Raw genomic sequence first — 24,437 nt, forward strand, 5'->3', positions numbered from 1 at the left:
AGATTTTTCAGACCATATTTAGGTCTAAGGGCTTCCAGAATTAAGAGTAGGCATTTCTTTTTTTCTTCTATTTCTTTTTTAAAAATTGAGATATAATCCTAATATATAAAAAGCCAGGGGCTGTCATGACTGAAACAACCGGACGGACTACAGAACAGCAGGGTGCGTGGGGCGACCAGGTCAGCAGGGGGGTTAGTGAGGGACAACCAAATAACTGAACAGCAGGCTGCGTGGGGCAACCAGGCCAGCAGGGGAGCAGTTGGGGATGACCAGGCTGGCAGGGGAGGGCAGTTGGGGGCAACCAGGCCAGCAGAGGGGCAGTAAGGGGCAACCAGGCCAGCAGGGGGGCAGTAAGGGGTGACAAGACCGGCAGAGGGGGGTAGTTGGGGGAAACCAGGCCGGTAGGAGGGTCAGTTAGGGACGATCAGGCAGGCAGGCAGGTGAGCAGTTAGGAGCCGGTGGTCCCAGATTGTGAGAGGAATGTCCAACTGCCAGTTTAGGCCCAATCCCCTGGGAAATCCCAGATTGGAGAGGGTGCAGGCTGGGCTGAGGCCCCCCCCACCAACCACCCCCATGCATGAATTTCGTGCACTGGGCCTCTAGTTAACATATAATATTGTTAGGCATATTAATTTTAGTCATACAACATAATGATTCACTATATGTATATTGTAAAATGATCACCACAATAAGTCTAGTTAACATCCATCACCACATATAGTTTCTTTTTTTTTCTTGTGGTGGAACTTTTAAGATATACTCTCTCAACAACTTTTAAATATACAATACAGTATTGTCAACTAGTAGAGTCAGTATTTATAAATGAAGATACAGGAAATTTATTATATTCTCCCCAAAAGAATTCACATGGAGTCAGCTCAGCAGACCTACTTATTTATAAGGTATAAGACTAACATAGGGAGAATGCACCTACTCCACAACACTTCTTCAGCTTGTCCCCTCATGCCATCTACAATTAGTCACTGCTCAAGCAATCCTTTCACAGAATGGTGAGAGCTTTACTCATCCCTGGGCATTTTTCTGTGTATATTACAATGACCAATATTCTTCTATAGACTTTAAGAACCTTAAAGATAGAGACTGTGTTGTTCCTAGTTCCTAGCACCTTACTTTCAGGGGAAGTAAGACATTAAGCAATTACTACAGGTTGTGATGAGTTTGCTAGGACAAGCATTGCTCTCAAAGCATGTAGCAGAAAGCCATACCTCCTCTGGGGATCAGGGAAGGACCCCTAGAGGGGTAACATTTAAAAGGAAAACTAAATTAAAATTACTTAGGAGATAAGACAAATTGGACTTGATTGACTGAATGAAAGGTTTGTGAGAGCAAAGATAATAATGCCCAACTTACTCGGGCAACTGGATGTAAATTGAAATAGGAAACAATGAAGAAAAAACATGTTTGGGACAGTGAGTGAGATAAGGAGTTGAACCTTAGCAATGAATTTGAGGGTGCTATTGAGAGATCTAACAGGAGTTGTGCAGGAGGCAGTGGGATATAGAGGTGTCTAGGAAAGCTGTCTAGGCTCTTTGTACAAATTCAGTGTTTGGATGGCAATGGAAGGCAAGAGGGTAAATAAGATTTCCCAATAAGATTGGGCAGAGAGAAGAGTAAGGATGGAACCAAGGAGAGGAGGCCTAGGGAAAGGTGAGGGTGAGGGAGATAAGGAGAAAGCTAGGAGAGGGCAGTGTGGGGAGCCAAGGGAACAGAAGGTTTCAAGAAAGAAGGGATGGTCAATAGGGTCAACACTGCCAAGTCAAGAAAGTTGGATTTAGCAATGAGATCTTCAGTGACCTTGATGCATTGGAGGGCAGGGGGGAGTGAAGGGTGCAAGAGACAGATTACACTGGTAGAGGTATGAATGGTAGAGGTGTTCATTCATACAGTGAATGAAGACAAATGGAGGTAGCTGGAGGGATAGGTAGATTAGATCAGTGTTTCTCAATCCTGGCTGTACAAGTAAAGCAAGAATTCGCCACAATAATCCTATATAATAAAAGCATAATATGCAAATAGACCAAATGGCAGAATGACCAGTCAGCAGGGGGTCAGGGCCAGCGAGCAGGCAACCCCAGGCCAGGCAAGGCACATGCCGGTGGGCAGAGGGAGGGGACAGCGATGAGTGGGAGGGGGAGGCGACAGCAACCTGCAGCGGCGGCGGAGGGGTGATGGGAGAGCAAAGCCACACCGGCCTGCGCTGTCCCCTGATCGGCTGCCCAATTGTTTCCCACAGAGGAAGGACAGTGGTGGTGGCCGCAGTGGGGTGATGGGGGCGGCGCTGTCCCCTGATCTGCTGCCCGGTCACCTCCCACAGATGCGTCAGTAGGACATCCCCTGAGGGCTCCCAGACTCTGAGAGGGTGCAGACGGGGCTGAGGGACAACCCCCTCCCCCCACCAAGTGCACGAATCTTTGTGCACCGGGCCTCTAGTAACCTATAATCAGTTAGGAAAACATGGTAAGATGAGGAAAGAACATTTCAGAGCAGAGGGAAACCACAAGAACTTTAGAATACTTTCTTCACAACTACATGCTGAGTTAATCCTATCTAATAAAAGAGTGATATGCAAATTAACCACTCCGCTACACCCACAAGCCACGCCCACCAGCCAATCAGGAGCGAGTATGCAAATTAACCCAACCAAGATGGCTGCAGCCACACAGCAGGCAGGAGGCTTGGGTTTCCCTGGTAATGGAGGAAGCCAAGCTTTCCGCACACCCTAGCAGGCCCAGGCCTCCACTCAAGGCTACAAAGTTTCAATTATAGAAGATAAATAAATCCCAACAAAAATGGCAGCAGCCACGGAGCTGGAGAGAGCAGGAGGCTTGAGTTGCCCCTGGCGATGGAGGAAGCCAAGCTTTCTGCACACCCTGGCCGGCCTAGGCCTCCACTCAAGGCTACAAAGTTTCAGTTATAGAAGATAAATAAATCCCAACAAAAATGGCTGTGGCCACAGAGCCAGCAGGAGGCTTGGCTCTGTACAAGGCTACAAAGTTTCAATTATAGAAGATAAATAAATCCCAGATACCAGGGCCTCCATTTGGGTCGCCAGGGGGCGTGGCCGGCCTGCAAACCACCACAGGCCCCTCGCCCAGGCTGCCCCACACCCCAAGGGAACCCCCACCCTGATCCGGGACACCCTTCAGGGCAAACCAGCTGGCCCCCACCCGTGAACCAGGCCTCTATCCTATCTAATAAAAGAGTAACATGCAAATTGACCATCACTCCAACATACAAGATGGCTGCCCCCATGTGGACACAAGATGGCTGCCCCCATGTGGACACAATATGGCTACCCCCATGTGGACACAAGATGGCCACCACAAGATGGCCAGCAGGGGAGGGACCAGGCCTGCAAGGGAGGGCAGTTGGAGGTGATCAATCCTGCAGGGGAGGGTAGTTGGGGGTGACCAGGCCAGCAGAGGAAGGGCAGTTGGGGGGGACCCAGGCCTGCAGGGGAGAGCAGTTGGGGGTGACCAGGCCTGCAGGGGAGGGTAGTTGAGGGTGACCAGGCCCACAGGAGAGGGCAGTTCAGAGCAAACAGGGTGGCAGGGGAGCAGTTAGGCATCAATCAGGCTGGCAGGGGAGTGGTTAGGGGGTGATCAGGCTGGCAGGCAGAAGTGGTTAGGGGCAATTAGGAAGGCAGGCAGGCGAGCAGTTGGGAGCCAGCAGTCCTGGATTGTGAGAGGTATGTCCGACTGCCCATTTAGGCCTGATCCTACTGGGATCGGGCCTAAACGGGTAGTCAGACATCCCTCGAGGGGTCCCAGATTGGAGAGGGTGTAGGCTGGGCTGAGGGACACACACCCCTGTGCACCAATTTCATGCACCGGGCCTCTAGTCCAATCATAAAATAGAAAGATATTAAGCATTTGGGTGGAGGACCAGAGGGGGAGAATTGGAGTGGATAAATTCTATAGATCCTGTGTGAAAGAGATTGAGTGCATCTTTCTAAGGAGAATATGGTGGTTCACATTTTGGTTACTTTTAAAAGTTATTTCCAGGTTTCATGTGGCCCAGTCTCTGTACAGAGTCACGTTGAAAAGAAACGTAAGTCTGTCTTTGGAAGCCTTGAAGATTAATTCGTATCTTTGTTCTTCGTGTTTCTAGACTCATGGCACCTTACAGAAAGCATTCCAGAAATCCTCCTGGGCCATAGTTCTTTCAGTCAAAGCTCTGTATTCATGGTGGCCCTGAAAATCTCTCCTACTCACTTTGGTCCATGCAGTGGTCCCTCTTCACCTCCTCCTTTTCCCCATGCTCTTTTCCCAGCTGTAAGGGACCATCAGGACACCCACCCCTAACTGCCAACTCTGCATGGGTGCCCTAGGGTTCTGGAGAACTCTCTGCCCATCCCCCATCCCAGCCCTCCTTCCCACAGAGCAGAGTTTGTAGGGTACTCTGGGATGTGTTATTCCTTCCCTCTGACTTGTGTGTGGGGGGAAAAAGACTACTCTACCTCACTCCCACCCCTTTGATATAGGATACTTGACAACTTTCCTTCTTTCCTCAGATAAGGGACTTAAGTCCCCACTGTCTTTTCTGGAGGAGGTAGTGAATGGGGATCCATTTCTATTCTGGGCAGAGACAGATGCATTGTCAAAACTTTCACCAGGTAGTGAATGGGTGTCTATTTCTAATCAGGGGTGACTCTGCCTTCTTATAGCCAAGTTCCCACTTTATATCCCAGTTTACACACACACACACACACACACACACACACACACACACACACACACACTAGCTTATTTACAAACAAACTTTAAACCGGAGTCATATGACCTCCTTTCTTTCAAGAAAATGTCCATATTGGAGAGAAAGATGCCAACACAGATGAATAGGGATGTGAGAGATGACCAATAAGAAAGTCCTAAAGGCATTGTTTGAGCCTCTGAATCCTGTAATGATGAAACTTTTTTTTTTTTACCTTAGTTTATAAATGTCTCCCTTTCTTCTCTCCCTCCTTCCCTTCTTTCCTTCTTATCTCTATTTGTAATTTTTTCCCTGTTGTTGAGTTTTCCTTAAGCTTGTTTGAGAAAGGGCTCTGTCACTTGTAACTGAAGGGGTTCTAACTCAAACAGTTCCCCTCCCTGAGTTTGGTGATCTGGCTTTTGTAAATAACCCCGTGGATTTTCTTGCCAAGCAAGCCTGGGCTGTTTCTAAAGAACCTCTTGACTTAGGGGCATGGCTTGATGCAAACCTTTCCCTCTCTTTCTGGACATTTTCTGTCCTTATTCGCTAAAAATTTCTTTCCTCCCTACCAGTAAGAGAGTGAGATCACACATATATCACTTAGCATTTTACAGGCACTAAAAATTGTTTTGAAAGCATTTTTTAATGACATAACAAAATACTTGTAATATATGATCTTAATTATTTTAAGTATGGAATAGCTAGCCATAGAAGGAAATATATCAAAATATAAACAGTGGTAATAATCTGAGGATAAGATTATGAGTGATTTATATATTATATTTTCCAATTTTATAAATGGACATTCAATTATTTTGTGATTAGAAAATAATAAGAGTTATTAATATAATATATAAATTGTAGTACATTCATCCAGAGGACAATTTTGTAGTCATTAGAAAGAATGTTTTGAAGACATTTCAGTGACTTTGAAAAATGCTCATAATAGAACAATTGGGAAGGTAGACAAAACTATATATATTATGTTAATTATAGATGTGCAAATAGATGCAGAGAAAATGAGTAAAGCAATTGCTTTGAAATATTAATGGAAGTTACCTCTGAGTTGTGAGATTGTGGTTAATTTTGTTCTCTTCTTTATATTATGTTTGTATTTTTCCAACTTTAAGAATCAGAATTATTCTTTTATAATCATAATCCTATCTAATTAAGAGGGAATATGCTAATTGACCCCTCACACCGTCACAAAGATGGCAGCACCCGCAGCCAATAAGGAGGGAATATGCTAGTTGACTGCCACGCCCTCAAAGATGGCGGCGCCCACAGCCACTAGATGGCAGCGCCCAGTCCCCTCAACCCCGCTGGGGCGGTAGGCACTCGGCATGACTGGGCCCGCCCCCAGATGGGTCCAGTCGGTCCACGTGCCTGCCTCTAGAGTCCCCCAGTCCCCTCAGCCCCCCAGCCACCCAGGGCCGGCCGGAGGGATGACCAAACAACTGAACAAGCAGGCTGCATGGGGTGACCAGGCCGGCAGGGGGGTTAGTGAGGGACGACCAAATGACTGAACATCAGGCTGTGTGGGGTGACCAGTCCGATGAGGGGGAGCCATGAGGGGCGATCAGGCTGGCAGGGGGGACAGTTAGGAGTGACCAGGCAGGCAGGCAGGTGAGTGATTAGGAGCCAGTGGTCCAGGATTGTGAGAGGGATGTCCAACTGAGACCGGCAGTCAGACATCCCCCAAGGGGTCCTCGATTGGAAAAGGTGCAGGCTGGGCTGAGGAGAACCCTCACCCCCCGTGCACGAATTTCATGCATGGGCCTCTAGTACAACAGTAAAATGTTACTCTGGTGGAAAAAACTTTTGAAATAGCAACTCTACCTCACTCCCACCCCTTTGAAATAGGATACTTGACACTTTTCCTCCTTCCCCCAGGTCAGGGGCTGAAATCCTCTCTCTGTCTTTTCTGGAGGAGGTAGTGAATGGGCAGAGAATGAAGCCTTGTAAAAACCATCACCAAGTGTGAATCTGTCTTCTTACAGCCAAGTTCCCCTTCTCTAGCTCCCAATTTAGCTTTACACACACACACACACACACACACACACACACACACACGCACGCACACACACACGCACACACACACACACATTTGTTTATTTACAAATAATTAAAGCAGAATTTCTCAAAAACAGAGGAGGTAAATCTGGAAATATCGCAAAATAAAAATAAATATTTACATAACGTATTTTGAATGCAAACCACTTGGCCTGCACTGTGCTAAGTACTTATGTGTATTTTCTCATTTAACCCTTTAAAAATCCCTATGAAAAAGAAGTATCATTATTTCCCCTGATTAATGGATTAGCAAAACAGAATCTTAAAGAGAGATGAAACACCTTTCCAAGCTTCACACAGCCAATAAGTGGTCGAAGTGGAATTTGAACCAAGGCAATTTTACTGTGGGCGTATGCTGTTAACCAAAATGTGTATGACAAACCATGGTAATATACACCATGATTTTTTTTTAATTCTTCTTGCAAAAGGGGGTAAAGGGAAAGTTTCAGAAAAGTATCATGATCTGATTCTGCACCATTTCTTTAGGTTTGTTGTTGGGATTAAGGATTTTAAAAATAATTGTAGAAAAAGCTCGTTACATGTAACTGATTGGAGCTCAGACTTGACATACACAGTGTTGAGCAGTTATGTGTGTCGTTTTAGATATTTCTGTTCCTGCGAGCTTCCGCATAGATCTGGGTAGGAAAAGAAGACAAGGAAGGCTATTCTCTAAAGTGCTCGCTGTAAAACTCTGGGTACGTTTTCTAGCCTCCCCTCACTTTGTTCTGTGTTGCTGGGGTGTGAAGCAGTTAAAGATCACCTCAGTTTTTGTTGGTTAGGGAGCAACACTGAGTTTAAGCCTTATCTGAAGAAGCTAATCCCTGCCAGTGTGGCACTACTTCTTGAGGCCTCCGGTTGGAGCCACTATAGTTTTATCCCTTGACTCTTTCATATCCGCTTGAGTGGGCAAAGCTACTCTTGGAAGAAGCAGGGAGGGGCAGTGGTCATTGAAGGGCCAGAGAAGGTAGAAGGAGGACTAGGGGTTCCTCCAGTTGCACTGGAGACCAGAGAAGAGAAACTTTCCAGAGCATGAGATGGTTAATGGTGCTAAAAGCCGAATACAGGTTAAGTGGTTAAAAACTGAGGGGAAAAGGTTGGATTTGGCAATTTATTAAACCATTTCTGGAACAGATTCAGAAGAGAGGCAAGAGTAGAACTCATGGTTCCTGGTGGTCAGCAGTGAGTAGGCAGTGAGACATTGGGTGAGCCTCAGCAGTCTCTTCTTTCTTTGGCAGTGAAGGGTAGTGGGAAGTTTAGGCATGTAACAGAGTTAAGGAAAAGTGTGCACTTGTGTGTGTGTGTGTGTGTGCGCACACATGCATCAGAAATAAGAAAGCTGAGCAGGTTTATAAACCGAGCAGGAGACAGCACACCAAGAGACAAGAGGATAGAATAACTACCATGGTTGAAAGCTTACTTTGTTCCAGACACGGTGCTAGGGCCTCACATTATTTATTTCATTTAATGGCACAGCAAGTCTCAAAGAAGGTAATTTTCCCAAGATCACACAGCTGTTACTCTGGCAAATAAAACAGACATATCTTTCTGATTCGAAAGACCATAAGCTTTCTGTATAAAACAGAGGAAAAGGAGGAAAGTGTATTTAGTACACAAAGGTCCTAGAGGAAGTCATTGGAGTTGGAATAAAAAATGTGGATTAGTAAGGCAGAGGGACATATCTACCCCAAAGGCAAAGGAAGATGGCATCAGAAGGGATTATAACTTAATTTCATTTTATTTGGATAAAAATAGCCTCCGTAGCTGGGTAGGTGTCCAACTAAATTCCTAGGAGATCACTGATGATTTCATTGACCTTACGGTGACAGAAGCACAACTTACTATTTTTAATCCTTTTATTGTGTCTGGTTTGGATTGTGCCCCAAAATTATTTCAAATCATATACTGTCACCCGGCTGGTGTGGCCCAGTGGTTAAGCATTGACCTATGAACCAGGAGGTCATGGTTTGATTCTTGGTCAGGGCACATGCCTGGGTTGCAGGCTTGATTCCTGGTGGGGGGCATACAGGAGGCAGCCAACCAATGATTCTCTCTCATCATTGATGTCTCTCTCTCTCTCACTCTCCTTTCATCTCTGAAATCAATAAAAATATATTTTAAAAAAACATCAAAGAAAAAATCATATACTGTACCTTTGCATGACTGCACCCATATAGCTATTCCTTTTACCTAGAATTTCCTTTGTTGTCCATATGTGAGATATACGGTGATGTACACTACTAATTAATTGGCAAACCAAATGAAATGAAGACTGAGATTGAATAAATTTCATTTAATAATTTGGGTCTTCTGATTTTTACCTACTTAGTTATTGTTGGGGCATGTGAAATAGAAGAATTTTTAAATAAAAGAAAATTTAAATAAAGACTTCTAAAGGATGAGCAATAAATTACCATTGAGCTTTTGTATCATCTAAGCCATTCTGGTTGAAATCCATGACCTACTTTATCTTACAGTCTGTTGCCATAGTGCTTAGGTTAACTGTGAAACTAAAGAAGATTGATTTCCAGTGCAAATATTAATTTTTATTGTGCCCTGCAGTGCTGCACGGATGATGCATGTGTGATAAGTCTCATATTTAGACGATTCCAGGGGGAGTTTTGAGAATTAAAGTATTATCACCTCTATCAGTGGTTATTAAGATAATATATTTTCTCTAGATGTGTATCGTTTTCTTTAAAAAGTAAATGATTTTATAAATATCCTTAGGCACAAAAGAAGCAGGCTTTTCTGACTGTTTCAGAAGCAGTACACAGTTAACGTGGGTTAAATCATTATTTCCTAAAAAGGAAAACAATATTTACCTTGGAACACCTAAGCTTCAAGCTCGAAGACAAATGCTTGTCCCTCAAATGTTTTAATGCCTCATTTAGTTTAAAAATCAATCCCACAATAAAGTTGGCATGTAGAATTCTCAAGACCTTATCTTTAAAAAAAAAATAACCCAGCTGACAAACATCTTCTATGAAAGGTGTGATATGTGTTCGGTGAGAGAGAGGGCCTGACCATGTCTAAGAGCCTAAGTTTCTGCAGAATTCTCTGCAAAGGGGCACTTTTTAAAAAAATTTTATTTTATTGTTTAAAGTATTACATATAGTAGTACATATATCTCCTTTTTTTCCCCATTGACCTTCCCCCAGCCTCCCCTAATCCCTGTCACATGCCCTCATCCCACCCCACAGTGTCTTGTGTCCATTGATTGTGCTTATATGCATGCATACACGTCCTTTGGTTGATCTCTCTCGCCCTCTCCCCAGCATTCCCCAGCCTTCCCGCTGTAATCTGACAGTCTGTTCGATGCTTTACTGCCTCTGTATCTATCTTTTTGTTCATCAGGTTATAATGTTCTTTATTTTCCATAAATGAGTAAGATCATGTGGTATTTTCCTTTCATTGCCTGGCTTATTTCATTTAGCATAATGCTCTCCAGTTCCATCCATGCTGCTGCAAATGGTAGGAATTCCTTCTTTTTTATAACAGTGTAGTATTCCATTGTGTTGATGTACCATAGTTTTCTAATCCACTCATCTGCTGATGGGCATTTAGGCTGTTTCCAAATCTTAGCTATGGTGAATTGTGCTGCTACGAACATAGGGGTGCATATATTCTTTCTGACTGGTGTTTCTTGGGATATATTCCTAGAAGTAGGATTACTGGGTCAAATGGAAGCTCCATTTTTAGTTTTTTGAGGAAACTCCATACTGTTCTCCACAGTGGCTGCACCAGTCTGCATTCCCACCAGCAGTGCAAAAGGGCTCCTTTTTCTCCGCATCCTCACCAGCACTTGTCCTTTGTTGATTTGTTGATGATTGCCATTCTGACAGGTGTGAGATGGTACCGCTTTGTCATTTTGATTTGCATCTCTCAGGTAATTAGTGACTTTGAGCATGTTTTCATATGTCTTTTGGCCTTCCTTCTGTCTTCTTTTGAAAAGTTTCTATTTAGGGCCGTTTTCCATTTTTTTTATTGGATCATTTATCTTCCTTTTGTTAAGTTGTATGAGTTCCCTGTAAATGTTGGAGATTAAACCTTTATCAGTGATAACATTTGCAAATAGGCTTTCTTGTTGTTTTGTTGATGGTTTCTTTGCTGTGCAAAAGCTTTTTATTTTGATGTAGTCCCATTTGTTTATTTTCTCTTTAGTTTCCATTGCTCTAGGAGCAGTATCAGTGAAATGGTAAGACTTTTTTCATTACACTTGTGGTATTGGGATTTTTAATAAGAAATATAGATTTGGTCTGAGTCCACTTTTCCTGCCCTGAGCTCCTACAACCCATGGGATTTCCTAAGTGTTAAGAACACAAAGTCGTCTTTTGTTATGTTAATGAGGTGACTTTGCAAAGCAGCCAGATGGGGCTATTTGCCAAGGGAACCAATCAGAATTTCAGTTTTATCCCTAGCCACCCAGAAGAGAGGGGCTGGAGGTTGAATGAATTTCCAGTGGCCAATGATTTAATCAGTCATGCATAGGTAATTGAGCCTCTTTAAAAATCTAAAGGAGGGGGTGCAGAGTGCTTCCAGGTTGTTGAACCAAAACACATCCATGAGCTGGGCCCCAAAGTCCTAGGGGACAGAGGCTCCTTTGTTTGGGACCTCAACCTATATATCTCTTCACCTGGCCCTTCATTGAGATCCTTGAATATCCTTTGTAATAAACTGGTAATCTAGTGAGTAGACTGGTTTCCTCAGTTCTGTGAGCTGTTTCTAGCAAATTAATCCAACCCAATGAGTGGGGCCATGGAATCTCCAATTTACAGCCAGTTAGTAACAACTTGGGTTTGGCATCTGAATTAGGGGCAGTGTAGGTAGTATAATTGGTGAAATCATTGGTCATTGGTGATTAAGTCAATCTTCAGGCCATCACCTCTCCCCTCCCCAGAGGAGATCAGAACTCATTCATAGTTAAGAACTTATATCCCAGTCATATTGCCTGTAGTTCAAACTTGACTCTATTACTTACTGGCTGTGGGATCTTAGATGAGTTACTATTGTGAATGAAAAAGGGGCTGGCTACATGGCAGACCTAACAAGCCCAGTGACCAAAAGTAACCACTCAGGGTAATCCTAAATAATAAAAGCCTAATATGCTAAGTGTCCAGTCATCCAGTCGTCCATTCAACCAATCAAAGAGTAATAATATGCTAATGATATGATAAGGCCACTCAACTGCTTGCTATGATGTTCACTAACCACCAGGGGGCAGATGCTCTGACCGGTACATTAGCTTGCTGCGGGGGTTTGGCCAATTGGGACTGAGTGAGACGGGCCAGACATGCCCTGGAGCCCTCCTGTGGTCCCTCCCCGGCTGGCCAATCTCCTGTGTCCCTCCCCAGCCCTGATGGTGCACCCGTGGGGTCCCTCGGCTGGCCTGCACCCTCTCACAATCGGGCTGAGGGACCCCCCCCCCCAATTGCATGATTTTGTGCACCGGGCCTCTCCCTCCCTGGCTGTCCAACTTCCCGTGTCTCTCCTGGCACTGATCTTGCACCAGTGGGGTCCCTCGGCTTGGCCTGCACCTTCTTTTAATCCAGGACTCCTTGGGGGATGTTGGAGAACCAGTTTCAACCCGATCCCGCAGATCAGGCCGAGGGACCCCACTGGGCCTCTAGTCTGATTAGGCAGGTCATGGTGGGTAGTCACATCTGAGGCATATAGTTTACCTAGAAAAGGTTAATCTTTACCGTAAGCCAGCTCTGTCCATTGTTCTTATGCATCTAGGAAATACTAGAGTAATTTTCCAAATCCCTTGTAGACATGATCCTGAAATTCCTTAGTGTTGTCTTATTTCCAGAATCCTATCTTGATTTACTATAAATGTTAAATGTTAACTATTCTATACCCACCAATCCTATCTAATAAAGAGGGAATATGCTAATTGACTGTCCCACCCTCAAATATGGCGGCACCCACAGCCAATGAGGAGGGAATATGCTAATTGACTGCCACGCCCTCAAAGATGGTGGCACCCACAGCCACAAGATGGCGGTGCACAGGCAAGCCTTGGATGGTGGCTGCCTCGCTGCCCAGGGCCACCCAAGGCTCAGATAACCAGGGCCGGCCGAGGCTTGCGCTGCCGGCAGTGGTAGCAGCAGAGGTGTGATGGGGTGTCGCCTTCTCCTGATCACTGGGTTGCACCGGGCCTCTAGTATAAAATAAGTGTGTTCCTCTCCATTTTACTTTTAATGCAATCCTAGAAATTTCCCCTGACTTGCTTTCTCCTGCCACCTTAATCTCCCACCAATGGATTTCATGTAGCTTTCCTTACATTTTATCCTTTGACTCTAAATGTATAAAGAGAAGTGCAAAACTGCCATTCTCTGGAGCATTGTCTCAAGACTTTGAGATCTTGCTTCCAGGGTTTTTCTCAGTGTGATTCAAATAAACTCTAATAAACTCTTTTAAAATTTTTCTATAGGTTTGGACTTTCTATCATTGACACTTTACTAATCTGTTCCTCAGTTTCTGCATCTAACAAATGGGGATAATAATAACAGTGTTGCTGTAAGGATTAAATTAGATGATGTATGTGAAGGGCCAAGCATAGAGCTAGACATAAAACAAAGACTCAATAAATGTTAGTTATTATAAACACAATGATCATGATTGTTATTTGGATACTTCCAAGGGTCTAGCATAGTACCTTTTAGGTAGTAATGCCTCAATAAATATTTGTATGAATTGTGAACCAATGAATTAATCATACACCAGTGCCTGAAATATGTAGTTTGACAGAGTATATTGCCTTTCTGGTAGGATTTTAAAATGTTATACCTAGAGACTAATATATGTGTTTTATCTTTTCTTACAAAATTTCTTTCCATAATGAGATTTGCAGCTCAACTGGGCTTACAACAGAAGCTCTCCCTCTGCCCCTGGAGCCCTGGGTGATTTATTTGTTACCCTTCATAAGGACTCAGTGAAAAGCTAGCAATATTGTTGTTTTATTTTTCTTTCTTTATTGGCTAGACAACTTACAGCGTCTGCTACAGAAAGATATATTAATTTTTAACCTGCCAGATTTTCTTCCACAAAGCCATCAGCAGTGGGGGAGAAAAATTTGTTATCCATAACCCTGACAGCAATAAACAGTGCTTTAAATTCTCATCCCCCCCCCCTCTCTTTTCTCTCTCTCTCTCTCTCTCTTTTACCAATCTGATCAGTGTAAAGTGATATAATGGAACCTTATGCCTTAAATTAACACATTAGAAACAGGCTGATATAGAATCAAATCCATCCTGTTCTGTTATCAGTGAAAGTGGGGTGTCGACCAGTGGAAGTGGGGGATCCCCTTCCCCACTGGGTGCTCAGGGTAGGGTCCTTATGATTTCTTGAGAAAAAGAATTTTATGAGACTCCCATGGGAGGATGAGTGATTTTTATTTGCATGGAATTACATTTTTGGGCTTCAAAAGTCCCAAGTCCCTTAATCCAGTCCTGGAAGAGGTGAAATTGGGGATTCAACAGGGTTAGAAATGAAGCCGGGTCCAGAGATTTCATTCCATGGTGGAGATGGGTCCAGTATAGTATCAGGCTAGTTGTAGTCCATTAGTCCATTGTGTGGGGTCCACATGGCTATGGGCTATGTGGGCAAATGCAGGAGCCTGAGAGTTGTAGGCCAGGAGCACAAACCAACCAAGAAAGAGAGAGAACTCCTTTGTTTAGGAGCTTATACATCTCAAATCTTCCCAAGATTGCAGTGGCCATGCCTTCTCTGCCCCATGGCCTGTTCCCAGGTACCTTCCCTATGTCAAGTACCTTCCTTATGTCATCCAGACATAGGGCAATCAGGCAGGTAGACAAGCAGTTAGGGGCAATGAGGCAGGCAGGCAGAGTGGTTAGGGGCGATCAAGCAGGCAGACAGGCAGGCCAGTGGTTAGGAGCCAACAGTCCCGGATTGTGAGAGGGATGTCCGACTGCCCATTTAGGGATCCCTGTGCTATTGAGCCTAAACTGGCAGTTGGACATCCCCTGAGGGGTCCCGGATTGTGAGAGGGTGCAGGCTGGGCTGAGGGAACCCCCCTCTAGTGCACACATTTCGTGCACTGGGCCTCTAGTATCCTATATAATAAAAGGGTAATATGCAAATTGACCCTGATAGGAGAACGACCAGAACAACTGGTTGGACCAGTCACTATGAGGTGCACTGACCACCTCTTGGTCCCTTTCCCTGGCCAGCAGGCTCCAATTGCCTGATGGCCACCTGCAGTGGGGGCGGAGCCAGTGAATGGGAACAATTGACCTCTTGGTCCCTTCCCAGGCTGTCAGGCACTGATCACCCAATGGCAAATGGGGAACCAGGAGTGGGTGGCAGCAGAGGGCAGGGCCGGCTGTGGGCAGCTGGGGAAGATGGCCTTGGTCGCAGGCCAGGCCTTAGAACTATACCCGCACACGAATTTCATGCACCAGGCCTCTAGTACTATATAAAAAATCGTCCTTAGATCTTGCTGCTCTTCAAAATGGACTAGATAACATCCTATATTATAAAGAGGTAATATGCAAATTGACCCTCACACCCTCACAAGATAGCTGCCTATGACCAGGCCAGCAGGGAAGTTAGTGAGGGACAACCAAACGACTGAATAGCAGGCTGCATGGGGTGACCAGGCTGGCGGCGGGGCCATGAGGGGCAACCAGGCCAGCAGGGGAGGCAGCTGGAGGTGACCAGGCCAGCAGGGGGAGTGCAGTTGGGGGTGACCTGGCTGGCAGTGGGGGGCAGTTGGGGGCAACGAGGCCAGCAGAGGGGGGCAGTTAGTGGCAACCAGGCCAGCAAGTGGGGGGGGCAGTCAGGCAGGCAGGCAGGTGAGCGATTAGGAGCCAGCGGTCCAGGATTGTGAGAGGGATGTCCAACTGCCGGTTTAGGCCCGATCCCCGGGACATCTCCGAGGGATCCCGGATTGGAGAGGGTGAAGGCTGGGCTGAGGGGACCTCCCCCGTGCACATATTTCATGCACTGGGCCTCTAGTTTGGTATAAGAAAACACTGCTCCAGTACTTCAAGTGTGCTACCTTTGCAATCTTCAGTGTAACCATCACCATGAAACCTTCTTTGTCATGAGCATCATTGCTTATCATAGTTCTTTAAAGTACCCTCATTAAAAAATTCAAGTTTCTACTATTTTTTATTCTCTTCTGTTTATATCTATTATTTTTAGATATCTATTATATTTTAGATTTTTATTCTTGGTTTACCAAGTATATTAATTTTTTCATCTAGTTCCTTTTGATCATTTTAATTTTAACATTTTTATCTACTTAACATTTAATTGTTTAAACATTTTTCTCAGGTTTAATTCTTTTTAACCATTATTACTTCTGATTTCCTTCCTCTTCTCTTTTAAATATTCTGATGGTTTTTGTCCCTTTTGATCTTACAGTTTTCTGATTTTACCACATATTTGATTTTTTATATACTTTACAAATAGCAATCAGGAAATTTAGTTATAGAGACAGGCCAAGCAGTTTTACTGATGTCACAGTTGGAGAGGAAAAGAACAGAATTAGTGTTGAAACCTAGCATTTAAGCCAAAGCAAATGGGCTTATTAAAACAGAAAAAAATTGGGAGAGGAGTATGATGGAAGAGAAAAATAAGAGTTTCTTCCACTATCACCATCACTACATAATAAAGAAAAAATAATTTTAATATCACAAAGGGGCACAAGTGCAGATATTTAAAAATGAATACTTTTAGTTTTCAAAAAAATTCACTATATTTTTTTCTTTCTCATTTTGCAGTTTATTGATAACTTCTGGCATTTGGAAATACTTGCTGTAGATAATAGAAGGATTTATAGTCCAGGAAAACTCACTGTGGTACCTATATAGAGAACAGATTGAAAAAGCTTGAAGACAATGCCATTAGAATAAAACCTGTAGAGGTAGGCTACAATTTGATAAGATGAGGGAGAAAGATCTACAAATCTGATAGGGAAGCTGCAGGTTGAGGAAGTTTTATCTGATGTCAATCATGTAGAAGAAAGAAGCGTTTGCTCAGAGTGCAATGGTTCAGCATCATTTTTTGAAGAAAAAGTGACAATTTGATGAGTTAAAAATGGTACCTAGTTGTTTTAATAGGCATATTCAATCTTCTGAGCTTCAGAGGAAGCCTGTCTAGCCAACATGTTGCCTTTACTTAGTATTATGTTTAAGTAAATTATGTTTAATTGAGCATGGCTCTGGAGACCACACTACTTTAAATACTTAGTTTAAATAAGAGTAAGCAAATAGTAGTAATCTGTAAATGTATTAGACACATGTTAAATATTATCTTAATGAGACCATGAGTTTCTCAAAATTAAAAGTGCCTCCTTTTTTTGGACAAAGGTAGCTCTTTATTATGATTAAAAGAGCCCACGGACAGGGAGACCAACCCTGCTGGTCCCCCACTATCAGGTTCTTCTCCGGCAAAACGGGTCAATGATATGCATAGCATAGAACTTTTGAGGATGTTTAATGACATAATGGATGTGTAAAGGAGAAGGGAGCTATCCTTAATCTCTCTCCTCTTCTTCCAGTATTGGGTACACAGAGAGGGTACTAAGTGTTCGCTGGTTGAATGAATGAGTGCATGACGCGGGTTCAAGATCTGACTTTGGAATTCCAGCCTTGGAAAGCACCAGTCTATCAGAAGCTGTGATATGGCCTGTCAATAAGGTTTTTTACTTTTTTTTTTTTTTTTTTTAAGCACCTACTAAACTACAAATCCCAGCCGTCTTCTGGACGCTTAGGAGCAAAAGACTTGCCAGGAAGGCGGAAGTCTGGCCGACTCGCCCAATCACGCCGGGAAGCCTGGGCAGCGGCTCCAGCATGGCCAATCCTGGCCCAGCTTGCTCAGCGCACGGCACAGGTCCCGCCTCCGCGCGCAGGGCTGACGAGTCGTTAGCGGATTAGGCGGCCGCGGGGGCGGAGCCAGAAGCCCCGGCCCGGCCTGGCCTCGCGCGGGTTAGGCCCTCTTTGCTCTGGGCTCCGGCTCCACCATGGCTCCCAGAGGCTCCTCCAAGCAGCAGTCCGAGGAGGACCTGCTCCTTCAGGATTTCAGTCGCAACCTCTCAGCCAAGTCCTCCGCACTCTTCTTCGGGAACGCCTTCATCGTGTCCGCCATCCCCATCTGTGAGCGCCGGGAGCAGGCGGGCGGGGGAGGCGGCCGGCGGGTCGGGCTGGGCGGGGACGTGGCAGGGGCCAGCGGACGGTGAGGGAGCGCTGGCTCCTCGGCTCCCGCTCTTCCTAGCTCGCCGGGAGCTCGGGGAATCACGTAGCCCCTGTGGGCCTCCGTGTTCCCGGCTGGGGAAGTGGTGGGCGGCCTCCCAGCAAAGTTACTTGGGGCGCTTTGCAGAAGTGCGCCGGTTCCCGGGCCCCAGGCGCGGAGACTGGATTCACCGGTGCTGGGCTGGCAGCCCCGAATCTGTACTTAAACGATCACCCCAGTTAAGATCTGATGTTGACTTTCCCGCATAGAGCCCCCTCTCTCTCTCCTTTGCCATTACGAGATCTTAAACTTACATCATGACTTAGTTTGGAGAAACTAATGAATTAAAGGGAGAGAGAGGTTCCTGTGAACTCTCGCACTGAATTAAAAGTGTAGCTGTCGGTGAATCGATTCACACAGGCCTGAGCATCGTTTTTCCTAATTTGATGAGCTAGGTAGGTCCAGTGCCAAGGGCCAGCGATTTCCCTTGTTTAAATTTTTTTAACCATCCTATTAGGGCTATTCTCAAGTGGAAGGAAAAACTTTGCAGACTTGGCCAAAGTTGTTTTTAGGGCTCAGGTTTCCCGAATTTGCATTTCCTGTCGCTCACACTGCTGCACTGTTGCTGGGCAATCGAATCTAGATTTGTTTTCTCTTTCAGCCTCGTAAAACCCGCGTGCAGTTAACGTGGTTTGGAGCCCGTGTGGCTCACTGGCTGCGCTGAGCAGGCCTTGACTTCGACAAACAGCCACGTCAGCACGTAAACTGTGGCTTAGGACCGCACGTGGCATTTGGGAATGGCCTGTATTTAGCTTAATAGCACCCCGACTAATGAAATTTGAAGTCAGAATTGTGATTTTGTTGAGCTGGAGTTCTCATTTTAGAAGAAGCAGAAACCTCATATGGAAGGTTATGTTTTTCTAGTGTTCTGAATTGGGCAGGTTTGAAGCGGTGACTCTTTCCTGGGTGTCCCACTTCTGAAGTGTGCATATACTGGATTCCCTAACCCAGACTATTTTACCAGCCTCACCTATAGTTAATTCAGCAGATCTTTACAACTGGGTGGTAAAGTTTTGTTTCTTTTTGTACCCCCCCCCTTTTTTTATCTTCAGGGTTATACTGGCGAATATGGCATATGGATCTTATTCAGTCTGCTGTTCTATATAGCGTTATGACTCTTGTAAGCACTTATTTGGTAGCCTTTGCCTACAAAAATGTGAAGTTTGTACTCAAGCACAAGTAAGTATATTTCTTAACTGAAAGTGTGATGCATTTTTATATACTAGACTTTCTTAAAGACCATTTGTGTTTGTGTTGGTTTCAGTAAGCATTAATTTGAAATATATATGTATCTGTTTTGGGGGAAGGCACCTTAATGCTATGAAGAATTATTAACTTACTTGAAGCAGAGGCAATGTTCTGACATTGCTATGAAAGTAGGTTTTGAGGGTGGAATTAGTCTTTAATCATGGAGTTTAATCAGAAAAACAAAACCCACCAAGTAATTTAACATTTCCAAAGCACCTGGAATTCTTTCTGGAAAGAATTGTCTTGGGCTCTCCATGATCTATTTTTGTACATGAACAAAGTGGTTTTGTTGTTGTTATTAAACTAACATTTTTAATGCTAATCACATTTTTTCTGTATATGAAAACTAATATTTTATGATCACACATACTATAAAATATATCATTTTATATATCAAGTCACCCTAATGGTAGCTTTTAGAGAAGAAAACCCAAGCCACACAACTATAAATTTACACATTAATTATAAGCAATTATATACTCCAGTTTCATAAAGGTTAAAGTGTGGGGGGAACAGTCAAAATGTAAGGAAAGATGATAACATTTTTTATTCAGAGTGCTGTGGTCCTCATGGGAAGCAGGTATACATTAATGTTTAATTGGAATTTTATGCACACTTTGATACTTGATTCAGGATAGCAGGATATTTCTGTTTACTTAATGGAGCCTTCTTGGTGCTATATTTCTTTGGAAGTACTTTCTTAAAGGCAGTTGGAATTTTGATGAGACTTGAAGTACCATTGTGCTTTATGTGCGCTTTTTCTTTTCATTTCCATAGTTCCCACTCTAGTGTAGGTGCTGTTTTTGCTTGGGTTGTTGTAGCAGTCTCCATCTAGTCTTTAAAAAAAAGTCTGTGGCTCTCCCTGCCATAAACAGTATAAAGCAAGTTACTCTACGTTATCCTTAGGTTACACGTGTGAACTGCAGGTGGTAGTTCTGCTTTATGGGATAAAAGAACATGTATTCATCCTTATCGGCCATCATTTTTACCCTGTCATTCTCTTACTTAGAACTCACCATTTATACCTGCTTCCCAGGAGGACCATACACTCTTTTCTAAGTGTATGAAAACCAAATTCTTCCAGATCCCTGGAATGCAACTCACCTACCTCCTCCCAGTGTGGTTTCACCTTGTAGCATTGGTTCTTAGCTCTTCTTATCAGCCCTTCATGTCATCCTTTGAAAGTGTCTTGTGCCCGCCCTCATTTAAGATTGTCTTTCTTCCTTTCCATCCTTACATGTCTTATTTCAAGACTTGGGAATCTTTTCCAGAGAAATCCCAAGTTTGTTGTCCCTGTGTTAGCGTCTTTCTGGTGACAAGGAATAGAAGTGACCTCAGTTAACGGATTTGTTTATTGTAAGGAGGACAGAACAGCCTCGGCAGCTGAAAGTGGCCTCAGTAACTTCTCTACAGCTCTTCTGGACCAGTGGGAGCTCAGGTTGTGGGTGACTGCAGTTCTGTTAGACAATAGTGATCAAGTCACCCTTGTTGTCATCGTTCTGTTGTAAACCCCTTGTCACCAGCTGCCATTCCAGCATTCAGCCACCTCAGCCTCTGCTGTTCTGGGCTTTCTTGTGAGGCATGGCCATTGGTGGAGAGTGAGCTTAGCAGTGGGCATCTTGCCCAGCCCATCCTTTAGAACTCAGTCCTTTTGAGACTTAGTGTTTTTCTTGTTCTGCATATCGTTTTCCATTTACTTTTTGGAATCAAAATCATGTTCTTTTTACCATCTCATTCTACTTTGGATTTCTTGAAGGCAACTGCTACTTCTTCTATATCTGTTACAACAGTTCATAGTACATTTAGTTCAGTAAAAATTTCAGTGGATTACTGATTTAACAGATTCTTTCAGTGGAATTATTTTTTAGTTACAGTTTTGCTTTAATATTAAATATTGCCACTGTCAGAAACTCCTACAGATATGCAAGAAAGTTAAGGCTCGAAGCTCAAAGGGAGATGTTGAGTGTGGACAGGTATTAGTAGTAGAGGGGAGATGGCTCAGAATTGACAGTCTGGATTTCTGTCCCAGCTTTATTGCTCTTAAATGTATAACCTAGGGCAGTGGTCGGCAAACTGTGGCTCGCGAGCCGCGGTTTGCCGCTCTGTTGACTAATGAGTTTGCCGACCACTGGGATAGGGGCTTAATCACAAGGAACAACAACAGCTTGTAATTATTGGAATCGAGAGTCTAGGTCAGTGGTCGGCAAACTCATTAGTCAACAGAGCAGCAAACCGCGGCTCGCAAGCCGCATGTGGCTCGCGAGCTGCAGTTTGCCGACCACTGACCTAGGGCATAACCTTTCTAGACTTTAGATTCCTGAGCTGTGAAATGGGAATACTAATGGTATTTCATAGGATGGTAAGGATTAAACACTGTACTATGTGTGACATGATAAGTATAGTGTCTGGCACATAATAAGTGTTTATATGCAGTGTTGGAGAGGTTGTGGGTGAGGGAGCCCTTAGGGATTATTTTTTAAGTAGGCATGACTTAAAAAATGTTTGCAAAATGTGTTTGTGTTAAGAAATTAAATAGATAGTACTTTTGTTTTTTAATTTTTTACATACTGGTGTAAAAAAATAGTAGCAAAACAATTGAATTTGTGGGTTATCCTCAATTGGCTGAGTGCTGGGCCCCTGGAGTGACCTCTGTATTTTACAGTATTCAGTGCTGAGTGGGGTTTATTTTCTAAGATCCTTAAGAAGGAGGGTAGGGCTTTTTGAATTCTAATAAACCTACAGTGTGGTTGTTGAATATAGAATTTTAGATCTAGAAGAGAAATTAACTTTTTCTGGTTCAGTCTCTTCAGGAAGATTTGTTATGTGAACAGATATTTGACTATTTGTCCTAAAGATGCTTAGAGATAACCAACTCTTGAAAATAGTTTATTCCTGTGTCCTGATAGCTGGTGTGTATGCATTTGTAAGTAGGTATTTTTCCCCTCTGTTAAGCTAACAATGGTTTCTGCTGGTACATTTCTTTCCAATTGGTCTTTCTTAGAAAAGAGTGGTCTTCTGTTAAGTTCAGAAACACTTACTGAGTGCTTGGTCTGCTAGAGAGGGTCAGAGATAACCTTCTGAGCAGAACTTTTACCCAATGAGTCAGGTGAAGTTGGATTTTTGGAGGAAAAAGTACACTATAGTGTCTGTCTAAACTATCTGTTAAGATAGCTGTCTGCCCTCTTAGCTGTGTTTGTTTTTTTTTTGTTTTTTTTAGGTTTCAGAACTTATCTATTTTTCTTAAACAAATTGATTTTCCTCCTCCCTCCTCCCCAGTTATCAATTTGTGGAAAAATATATTAGTTGAAAATGACCAAAGTTTTTTCTTTTTTAAAAATATGTATATTGATTTTAGAGAGAGAGGGAGAGAGAAACATTGATGAGAGACAAACTCAACATTGGTCAGCTGCCTCCTGCATGTCCCTCTAGCCCCCAAACCCCGCCTCCCCCCAATTGGGGATTGAGCCCGAAACCAGGAGTGCCTCCTATCTGGAATCGAATCTGCGACCTTCCCTGTGTGTAGGTTGACTCGTAACCACTGAGCAACACTGGCCGGGCAAGGTTTTCTTTTTAACAATGTAGACTCTAACTTGGTTCTTGGATGAGATATAGAGACGGAGGCATAGGTGAAACCAGATAGAATTTGTGCTTAATTTGTATTCCAGAAGCTCTTGTGGTTAAAGATTGAAAACTATTGCCTTGAATGATCTTCAGCTTTTTTTTTTTTCAGGAAGCCATCCTGATTTTTCCTCAGTTTTCCTTAGTACACTAACCAGAACTAAATAGCATAATCACCAGGGATTCATTAATTGAACATAGAGTGAACAGATTTTTATCTCTGTTCCACATCCTGTTGCTTTTAATACATCTCCGTATCATGTCAAATGTTTTCATAGTGGCACTGTGTAGGTAATTGTTATATGTTGCTTGTGATCAGTTCTTACTTTTTCTTCTATATTTATGGCTAATAAGTTTCTCCTATTTTGTGAAAAATATATGTTGAAATCTAAATGTCATAATCTTTGGGAGACTTTTTGTATTTCATCTGATAAAATTCATGGATATTTTTTGATGAGTATTCATTTAATTTTTTTCTTTATCTGACTTGTCACTGAAGATTCTGATCTGATAGCATGAATATCACTTACAGCCTTTTCTGGCTGATTCCATATAATCTTTTTGTGCAAACCTCTTACCAGTGGTTCATTTAATTAAAGGTGGTGTGGTCAGTCCCTGACCATGTGGTATTATTTCTTTTTATTGAAATTGTCCTTTGGAGTAGAGTTAAAAGCATTACTTATAGTTGTTAATTCTTTTTTGTTTTGTTTTTAAGCCTAGTTTTCTCTCCTGTTATTTACTGGAATTAAAGTCATGTATCATTTGCTAATGCCTTGTCAAATTTATTTATTGAACTGTTAAATTATAGGCTAAAACAAAATGGATTTATAATGACTTACAACTAAATTGTGTTAGTAGAATTTGATTTCTGTTTCCATAATAAATACATAAACTTTGGGAAATTCTCTCTTTTAAGCAGAAATCAGACTCATAACTAATAAACCACATCTTGAAAGTTTCTTGAACTCCTCCCTCTCTTTTAACTAACACTACAATGTAATAACCCTGGAACTTTCTGTACAGTTTATTTTCTGGAAATGTAAAGTATTACACAGTTGCCAATACAAAATCTGAGTACAGAGTGTTTCTGAGAGAGTAATGTCCACTCCTGGAGCATGTGGAAACTTTTTTTCTTTTCCTTCCAGAGTAGCACAGAAGAGGGAAGATGCTGTTTCCAAAGAAGTGACTCGAAAACTTTCTGAAGCTGATAATAGAAAGATGTCTCGGAAGGAAAAAGATGAAAGGTTTGACTCCTTGTTTAATGTGTTTGTGGTAATCAAAAAAGGAGGGGATACTTTGTAGAAGTTTTTGATTTCTGCTTAGAGAATGTGGGTGTCGGAACTGTCTGAGGCAAACATTGGTAATGTCGAAAAGATAGTAATGGGAATAACTGACTTTGAGTTTTTACTACTGCCTTTGAGCTGTACACAGGTCATTTATTTCTCCAAAGAGCCCTAAGAAGGTAGGTACTGTTGTTATCTCCATTGTGTACCTCAGGAAACAGGTAGAGAAAGCTTCAGTAACTT

At 43.2% G+C, this 24,437-nt stretch overlaps 1 protein-coding gene across 3 annotated transcripts in view; it reads left to right on the forward strand.

The window, feature by feature from the left end:
• The window catches only part of SSR3 (signal sequence receptor subunit 3), a 115,687-nt gene that overhangs the window by 86,378 nt on the left and 4,872 nt on the right, over positions 1–24,437 (forward strand). For all 3 annotated transcript variants that reach the window (XM_080655125.1, XM_080655124.1, XM_080655126.1), the window contains 3 exons: positions 17,485–17,909; positions 19,098–19,224; positions 24,057–24,155. In XM_080655125.1, the coding sequence (XP_080511251.1) occupies positions 17,777–17,909; positions 19,098–19,224; positions 24,057–24,155 (359 nt within the window). In that variant the 5' untranslated portion in view covers positions 17,485–17,776. The remainder of the gene's footprint in view (positions 1–17,484; positions 17,910–19,097; positions 19,225–24,056; positions 24,156–24,437) is intronic.

The sequence above is a fragment of the Plecotus auritus genome, assembly GCF_963455305.1.
Source record: "Plecotus auritus genome assembly, chromosome: 2".
Lineage (NCBI taxonomy): Eukaryota > Metazoa > Chordata > Mammalia > Chiroptera > Vespertilionidae > Plecotus > Plecotus auritus.